The sequence below is a fragment of the Clupea harengus genome, chromosome 18 (assembly GCF_900700415.2).
Source record: "Clupea harengus chromosome 18, Ch_v2.0.2, whole genome shotgun sequence".
In the NCBI taxonomy this organism is placed as follows: domain Eukaryota; kingdom Metazoa; phylum Chordata; class Actinopteri; order Clupeiformes; family Clupeidae; genus Clupea; species Clupea harengus.
This window is the reverse complement of record NC_045169.1, coordinates 25,239,103-25,248,862: the sequence shown is the minus strand read 5'-3', so window position 1 is coordinate 25,248,862 and position 9,760 is coordinate 25,239,103. Positions and strand designations below refer to the sequence as shown.

The following is a 9,760-nucleotide window of genomic DNA, read 5'->3' as shown; positions in this document are numbered from 1 at the left end:
TGCAGTTCTGCTTTACTGAGCTTCGATTATATATATATTTATATATATACATTCTAAAATAGATCAGTTCAGCCTCTGTTTGCAGTTCTGCTTTACTGTGCTTTATTAATATCTTCTAAAATTGCAACTGGTTGCCACGGGAGCCATGGGACGATAACAGACACTACTGCCATAACCAGTGGAGAATGAAAACATACATATGTTATATATTTTAGTCATTATTTATTTGTTTACGTTTAATTTTTATCCTGATAAACATTGACACTCCAACTCCACTCCATTTATGGTGAGTTTCTTTCCTCTGGAAAACATTCCCAATTAAAGATGACCCAACACAGAATAAGACATGTACAAACTGACCACTGTGTGGATTCTCCTACCTGCAAATTGTCTGTGGGAGGTTAGAATGGGGCTGTTGCTCTGCTGCTGACCACTAGAAGGAAAACGAGATCTTCTAATTTGTTTACTTCTGGCATGGATGGTTGATATTTCTGATACCTGTATTTAAAATACAAATGCAAAACAGTATTGTATCATTTGTGTTTGATTAGCCTCATGAAAATGGTTCGGTAATATGTATCAAAGTAGTAGAGTGTTCAGTATTTTTGTATTTTAAAAACAATACTTTCCCCAAAACTGTAAACATGATGTCACATGTGTGCATCTGCATGCCTCTTTGGGAGACAGAACGGTGTGCTGAGCACTTTGGCCATGCTTGATTAAGACACATGTCTTGTGAAAGTCAAAGATCGATGTCTCAGTTGTCTTCTCTGATTCAGTGTAAAGGCCAATTTATAGTACAGGCAACAAGATCAGCTCAACACAAACTGACATAAAGGGACTAAATTAGTGTCTGCTTGGGCAATGTGAACCATGTCACCTTGCCACCTTTTTTTCCGATACCGGTGCTAAACCGATACTTTTAAAACGATACCGGTGCCTAAACGGTGCCTGAACCGATACTTTTTTTTTTTAAAGCACAAAGCAACGATTGACGACATTAAAGAAAGGCTTTTTTTTTATTACCAAGGCAAATTTTTTTTCTTCAAATTGAACAATATATTAACTGTTTAAACTTTAAAGTATATTATAAATATAAATACATACAAAACACTTGGCTTCCAACTACAGCTTCAAACTTTTTAACTTCAAACAATGAACATTATATTAATTGTAAACAACAGTTTATAGTATACTTAAATAAATATAAATAAATAAATACAAAAAAACAGCTTCAAACTTCTTTTGCAAAAATATGAGCATATTTGCCTTTGGAGTCAAAAATGTATTATTTTGTTTGCATTTATTTCACCATTTTATGATTTGTTTATACCTATCTTTTCTATCTTGTTTATAGTTAATCTTGTTACTGAACACACTGAGTACGAGAAAATGTGTACTGCCCCTTTAAGAGTCTACCGTAGGTTGTTTAGTTGTAATCTCCGTTTATTTTTCAGTCTTCGGTTGCTGATCTGCCGTTGACTCTTGCCTTCTCTCCCCTGTTTTCACGCAATTGTTTTGTTGCATTTGCTGCACGTCGCGATGTTTTAATCTTTTTGTGCGAAATACAGCCACACTTTTGACCGTTTACCTTTCGGTATTTTCTCTGTTAAAAGGTTGATGGCTAGTTCTGTTTGTGCTTGCTCTGTGAAATGCTGCCTGCTCTTCACTGTCATAAGACTGTTGCTATGAAAACACCAATGAGCGTGAGAGACACAGTACAAAGTTTACATTGGGAGCTGGGGCAGTTTTACATGTGCCCCACGGCGCTCTGCCTAGCGACCGTGTTCAATTGGCTCAGGCACCGAAATGAAGCACCGAAATCTGCGTTGCATTTCGGTCCGGGTAGGTACCGGTTGTATTGGAACCGGTTCCATATTGGTACCGGTTCTCGGTACCCAACCCTAGTCACCTATATTCATTTTGAAAAGGGAGGAGACAATGGAAGTTTAGGAAAAGAAAAATCCATACAAATCCACACAATCTGACTTAGTCAGTAAATCAGGGTTAATGAATCACTAAACAAGTCTCAGCAACCCATTTATAAAATGTAACATTGTGAATAAAAAAAAACTTACGGGTTCGGTATCACTGAGACTGAACCTGAATCTCAGGAGAGAGAGATTAGAGATTAGATTGAGAAGTCATTGGGCCTCATTCTCGAACGCAGTTAGGAAGAATTTAAGAAGGAATTTCTTCTGAACTCCACTTACGATGTTTTAGGGACAAACTTGGCATTAATCAAAGTTTTCTCATCTGGGATTCGTTCTGAACTTAGACCAGAATTTCAGAACGCGAAATAGCAGTCGTAAAGTTTTCTTAAATGCAATTCATAAAAAAAACACCGGATGCCCCACGAGGCCGCTCCGTGTTAGAAGAGTTAAGGGCTGAGTTTGTGAGAAATCGTTGGTGATTGTATTCACGGATTTAAATAATTATAATAATAATAATAATAATAATAAATACGAGAATATTTGTATCATTAACAATTACATTTCACATTTATAGTCATGATTCTACGAGTCATTGTGATAAATAATAAATAAAAGCACTACACGAACACTGCAAATGTAAGTGAATAAATAAATAAGCACTAAACTCAATCGTGTGGATATAGCCATAGTGGAATAGAATGGACCCATCTACATTCTGCGACGGTACCTCCACCTCTGCACCGGTGAAGTTAGGTCTGCGTTTACTGATCTGTGCACCACTGGTATTTGCTTTCCGCTTGGACATGACTGTCGATTGTATTGCTTTCGAGTTGCTTTCGCTGGGATTCTGTTGATTCTGACTGCACACGTATCTACGGCTGCATATGGCGGAGCATATATGCATGCAATTCAAGGTGTGCGAGAACGCCGGTTCAATTTAAGAATCCTCATTCGGGGGAGCACAGACACTTCGGCTGTGTAAGAACCCATTTTCATGGGTTCTTACACAGCCTCATGAATCAGGCGGAGATCTTTTCTTACGTTAGTCTTCTGAAGTCCGTAAGAAAACATTAAAGAATACACTTCAGAAAATGTTCGAGAATGAGGCACAATGGGCCACTTCCTCGAACGCAGTTGAAAAGAATTTAAGAAGGAATTTCTTCTGAACTCCACTTCCGGTGGATTTAGGAAAACATTTGGCATTCATGAAAGTTGTCTCATCTGGGATTTGTTCTGAACTTCAGAAGACTTTCAGAAGCGTAAATCGGCCAGAGTTTTCTCAAATGCGATTCCTTAAAAAACCACAAGATGGCCCCTCGCATTTAAGAAAGCTCTCCGTGTTAGAAGTGTTAAGGGCTGAATTTGTGAGAAATGGTTGGTGATCACATCACATCACATCAACTCTACAGACATCCTTGGATTAAAATAATTATAATAATAATAAATACGAGAAATTATGTTTCACATTTATAGTCATGATTCTACGAGGCATTGTGAACAATAAATAAAAGGTCTACACGAGCACTGCAAAAATGTAAGTGAATAAATAAATAAGCACTAAACTCAATCGCGTTGATATAGCTAGTGGAATAGAATGGACACATCGACATCCTGCAACAGTCCCTCCACCTCTGCACTGTTGAAGTTAGATCTGCGTTTACTGTGAGTGCTCGCTTTCCGCTTTGACATGACTCATTTATGAGTTGCTTTTGTGTAGATTCGGTCGATTCCGACTGCACACGTCACTACGGTTGCGTGCCCTTATAAGGAGCTGGCGGGGTGTGTATGTATGCAAATCCAGGTGCACAAGAACGCGCTTTCAAGTTAAGAAAACTCTTCCGGGGGAGCACAGCTCAGAACACTTCTGCTGCGTAGGAACACATTTTCAAGCGTTCACGATCCGGCAGAGGTCTTTTTCTTACGTTGTTTTTCCGAAGTCCGTAAGAAGAAACTTCAGAAAATGTTCGAGAATGAGGCCCAATGTTCTCATGTGTTCATTTTTGACTAAAAACTGTCTGTTTGCACTTGATACATGACATTTGTCTGGTGCATGACTGAAATGATTTCCAGATTAAATGATTGCTCTTCTCTTACCTTTGACCTTGCGGGAGCGATACAGCAGGACTAGTAAAATGACCAGAGCAAAGGCTATAAGCAGTCCCACCACTACGCCCACTGCTACCACCAAATTAGAGGTCTTAGAATCTGAAACTTCAAACACAACAACGCACATCAACATAACTGTTACTGAAAATCGAATTCCATTGATGAAAACCAATACATATCTACTAAAGTTTCCAACCTCTGACTGTGACGCAGCTCTCTGGTGACTCTCCTTTCTCTGGGTTCCTGCACATATAGACTCCTTCATGTGACTCTGAGACTGCAGGGATGGTCATCTCCCCTGTGGTGGAGGTCTGGAGGAGTGTCCCATCTCTATAGAAGTCAGCACTGATGTTTGATGGCTTATAGCGATATCTACAGCGCAGGGTCAGAGGATCTCCCTCAGTCACAGGATGGGCAGGACTCTCCAGGATCACATCACCAGCTGTACACAGAAGATCAGTTGGTTAATGTATTAACATAGTAAGCCTACCAACAGCACTCAAAGTTTCATATTTCAGATGATTCACAAGGGTCCTGAAAAATTATGAACAATTTCCTTTAGTGCCGAACCACCAGGTGGAAATAGTAATCAGTTAAATTATATTTGAATTAACAGAATTTATTATTCGGAAACAAGCAATACTACGCATGTGCAGACATTATCAGATGATGCCTGATTGCACTCACTGTGCACTGTGATGTTGACAGGATTACTCTGCTCTCCAGACTCAGACTGACACCAGTACACTCCACTGTCTGATGATGCTGCTGATCTGATGGTGCAGGTGGATCCTGTTTCTGATCTCCAGTCAGTGGGACACTTTGATTCCCCTCCTCTGCCTGTGAACCACCTCAGTCCAGTAGAGTTGCCCTGAACCCCACAGCTCAGTGAGAGAGACTCGTATGTAAAGATCTGGGTCCAGTTTGAGTGGATGATCACAGAAGCTGGAGGAGACACGCCTGAGACAAACAGTAAAAACAAACAGGTAGAAATAAAAGTCCCCAAGAGACACTCTGCATTCCTGAAACTGGATACCTGGTTCTACACATAGAGTGTTTATCTCACCTGTGACCCAGAGTGGCTGAGGTTGGCTGAACTCTGTGTGATAGGCTGGCTCTCCTCTCTCTGCTCTGCACACATAAACCCCTGTGTGTCTAAGAGCAGCTGGGCTGAGAGTGTAGGAGCCTCCAGCTCCACTGATGCTGTCTGAGACCAGCTGTAAAGAATATCTCCTGCTCTCATGTAAACACATATAACAACCCAGGACTGTAGGGGGCAGTCTTGTACCAGTGGAATCTCCAGCCTGTAGTGGAGCCTCTAACCTCACAGCTCAGAGTCACTGAGTCTCCTTCAGTCAGCCACATCTGTGAAAGGGAACCCAGAACTGCCTGGGCTTTCTCTGTTTAAGAAGAATAGAAAGTTGCAAAATGTAACAGCTTCCACAGGTATAGCCCTCAGATATGATATAGCTACAGATGATATAGCAGGACATGTGTCGAAATGTCTTTAGTTTTTAAACATCTGCAGTATTCTTTAAAATACTAGTCTTATGAACATATCCAGTGTAATGAAACATTTTCAACATGAGTCAATTAAAGAGACATGTAATGTGGACTGTAAATTAAAATTTAAATAATCACATACTGACCTGAAGAAACTGTAATACCAACAGCAACACTTTCTTCTGATTCTGTTTTATCACGTTTCCTTTGTCCTTTACAAGTATAGTTACCACTTTGGGATGGATTGATTTCATGTTCCTTTTCAGGCTTATAGACTCCATCCCTAAACCAGCTGTACTCCCAGTCACTGCTCTCCCCACTCTTTATGTCACATCTGAGAGAGACCTTTTCTCCACTGAAGAACTCTGTCCAGCTTGATTTAAAGGAAACAGTAGCTTCTGGTCTTTCTGTCAAAGAAGAATTCATATTCTGATTAATTTTGTATGTGTTATTTGATAAAAAAGGTAACCACTGGACCTTAAACATACAAAAATCCATCCTAAATTTCAAACATTCTGTACATTACACGCATGAATATCGTAAAATACAGTGAATCATATACATTATACGACACTGAGTTTAAGTATACAGTCAGGCATTTTTTGTTCTCCATATATCCTTGTAATAAACCAAACTAACCTGTAACCTTTATCTCAACTTCATCACTGTACTGTGTGTGATAGACTGGGTCTCCTCTCCCAGCTCTGCACCAGTACTGTCCTCCATCAGAGACTTGAACAGAGATGATGCTGTAGGAGTTTCCATCAGTCTGGACCACAGGATCAGAGGTCTGTGTGTCTCTATACCAGTAGAACACCAAACCAGAGGAAACACCCAACTCACATGTCAGAGTCTGAGTCTCCTGTGAGGAGCTGGTGGCCTGGATTTAATGTGAGTTTGGGCTTTGATGCTGAAGAGAATGAAACAGTCATTGTCAAACACATCTAAACATAGTGAGACAGTTTATCTCTCTCTCTCTCTCACACACACACACACACACAGAATAATAACAACTAATCTAATTTCAAGTTTACCTTGAACTTTAACAGTTGTTTCACCGCTGATTTGAGATGATGTGGGTCTTTCTTTTCTCTCTCCCTTGCACCAGTACTTGCTGTTATGTGATTCAGTAACTTCTTTTAGAGTAAATGTGTCTCCCTCAAACACAACCTTGTTATCCCTGTCTTTATACCATATATACACCCAGCCACTGAGAGACTCTATCACACACTTCAGAGTGACCGTCTCTCCAGTGAACACAGGACTCCGGGGCTCTACTGTTAATGTAGCTGTGGGTCGGGCTGAGAACACATAGAGATTAACACATCCTTGTTTACCAGTCTGACATTACAAAAAAGAATATAAATAAATGCATACCTGACATTGACAAAACATTGTAAATGGGACTCAGAGGAGAAACTCACTTGAAACAGTCAGAGTTACATCATCACTCTGATGAGAATCCTTTGCATCTTCTGTTCTCCTTCCTCTGCAGCTGTAGTCCCCACTCTGGTCCTCCTGTAGAGACTGAAGTCTTAATCCATTGCTGTATCTCCAGCCTTGATGTGGGTAAACCTGCTGCTGTCCTTTAAACCATCTGTAGATCCAGTCTGATGTGGACTCTCCCTGTATGCTGCATGTGAGAGTGACGGTCTCTCCACTGAATACTGGAGTCCAGCTGGGGCTCAGACTCAGGACAGCTTTGGGTCTCTCTGGAACAACAGACAACACCTCAATCAGGATACACTAAAACCAAAACCAAAACATCTGAAACAGACTAGGCCTTTACTCTACAGTAGATGACAATATACCTCCAGCCAAAGGGATCAGTGCACCTCACGATGTTGGCATTTAACAAAGAATTTCTAAAGTGTGTGGTTGAAATAAACATTAAATAAACAGCACAAACAGCCCACACAAAAACTGCATAAAATTCATTTTTTTACCTGAGACAGTCAGTCTAATCCCATCACTGGTCTGTGAACTCTGTGTGGTGGCTCTCTGTCTCCCTCTGCAGGTGTATTCACCAGAGTCTCCATCAGCAGCAGAACTGATTCTGTACTCCTGACTAGGGTTGGGTACCGAGAACCGGTACCAATATGGAACCGGTTCTAATACAACCGGTACCTACCCGGACCGAAATGCAACGCAGATTTCGGTGCTTCATTTCGGTGCCTGAGCCAATTGAAAACGGTTGCTAGGCAGATTCCGCGGGGCACATGTAAAACTGCCCCAGCTCCCAATGTAAACTTTGTCCTGTGTCGCTCACGCTCATTGGTGTTTTCATAGCAACAGTCTTATGACAGTGAAGAGCATGCAGCAGTTCACAGAGCAAGCACAAACAGAACTAGCCATCAACCTTTTAACAGAGAAAATACCGAAAGGTAAACGGTCAAAAGTGTGGCTGTATTTCGCACCAAAATATTCAAACATCGCGACGTGCAGCAAATGCAACAAAACAATTGCGTGAAAAGAGTGGAGAGAAGGCAAAGAGTCAACGGCAGATCAGCAACCGAAGACTGAAAAATAAACGGAGATGACAGCTATACTTAACCTACGGTAGTCTCTTAAAGGGGCAGTACACATTTTCTCGTACTCAGTGTGTTCAAGTAACAAGATTAACTATAAACAAGATAGAAAAGATAGGTATAAACAAATCATAAAATGGTGAAATTTCATGAAATAAATGCAAACAAAATAATACATTTTTGACTCCAAAGGCAAATATGCTCATATTTTTGCAAAAGAAGTTTGAAGCTGTTTTTTTGTATTTATTTATATTTATTTAAGTATACTATAAACTGTTGTTTACAGTTAATATAATGTTCATAGTTTGAAGTTAAAAAGTTTGAAGCCAAGTGTTTTGTATGTATTTATATTTATAATATACTTTAAACAGTTAATATATTGTTCAATTTGAAGAAAAAAAATTGAATTGAACAAAAGAATTGCTGAAGTATTGAAGCTGTAGTGTGTGTACAGAGTGTGTGTGTGTTTTGTATTTATTTGTATTTATTTAAGTATAGTCTAAACTTTTGTTAACAGTTCATATATTATTTAAGTTTTAAGTTAAAAGGTGTTTTGTATTTATTTATATATATGATCTACTTTAAACAGTTCATATATTTGGCAATAAAGCCTTTCTTAAATGTCGTCAATCGTAAATTTTTTTTTATTTTTTATAAAAGTATCGGTTCCGGCACCGTTTAGGCACCGGTATCGTTTTAAAAGTATCGGTTATGTACCGGTATCGGATAAAAACCAAACGATACCCATCCCTACTCCTGACTGGAGGCTACATGAGAGTTTGAGATTCTCTTTAAATACCAGCTGTAGTCCCAGTCTGTGTCTGTCCACTCTGGGATCTCACACCTGAGGGTAACAGACTCTCCTCTGAATATGTTTCTACTGGCAGGTGTCAGAGTCACAGCAGCCTTGGGTCTCTCTGAAAACACATCATCAGCTCCTGAAAAAATTCTCAGGGGGGGCAATATTATATTACAATATATGACCAAAGTGTTCTACCTGTCACAGTCAGTCTAATCCCATCACTGGTGTCTGTCCAATACAAGTGGCTCTTACGTCTTCCTCTGCAGCCGTAGACCACACTGCTGTCCTCCTGTACAGACTGAAGTCTATATTCATTGCTGTTACTCCAGTCTTGATGTCGTGGGTAAACCTGCTGCTGTCCTTTAAACCAGCTGTAGATCCAGTCTGATGTGGACTCTCCCTGTATGCTGCATGTGAGAGTGACGGTCTCTCCACTGAATACTGGAGTCCAGCTGGGGCTCAGACTCAGGACAGCTTTGGGTCTCTCTGGAACAACAGACAACACCTCAATCAGGATACAATAAAACCAAAACATGAAACATCTGAAACAGACTAGATCTGTACACTACAGTAGATGACAATGTACCTTCAGCCAAAGGGATCACTTTTTCTAACGGTGTTGGCATTTAACAAAGTATTGTTGAAATGTGTGTTTAAAATAAACAGCACACACATTAGCATAACTCATGTTTTTTACTGACCAAAGCCAGTTGACTGTAATTATTGTCTTGCTCTTCTCTGTACTATCCTGGACTGACTGACTACTATTGTGTTTTTTTTGTTGCCTCAGCTTTTCCCCTGCTGTAGGCCTGCTGTTTCTTGTCCTGCTAATTTGGTAAAAGTTCACTTTGAATCATACTGTCACTTAAGAGGCTACTTCTCTTTGC

The 9,760-nt window shown here is 40.1% G+C and overlaps 1 protein-coding gene across 1 annotated transcript; it reads right to left on the bottom strand.

The window, feature by feature from the left end:
* Positions 1-4,243: 4,243 nt before the first annotated feature.
* Positions 4,244-9,499, bottom strand: LOC105896011 (Fc receptor-like protein 5; the record flags this gene model as incomplete). Its single annotated transcript, XM_042710397.1, has 13 exons — positions 9,460-9,499; positions 9,126-9,359; positions 8,826-9,009; positions 7,490-7,611; positions 6,968-7,255; positions 6,578-6,844; positions 6,387-6,453; positions 6,183-6,343; positions 5,690-5,950; positions 5,302-5,440; positions 5,107-5,270; positions 4,728-5,000; positions 4,244-4,482 (listed from the first exon to the last, which is right to left on the bottom strand). Coding segments are annotated over exons 1-13 (2,439 nt in total), but the record flags the coding sequence as incomplete, so codon positions are not given.
* Positions 9,500-9,760: the final 261 nt, after the last annotated feature.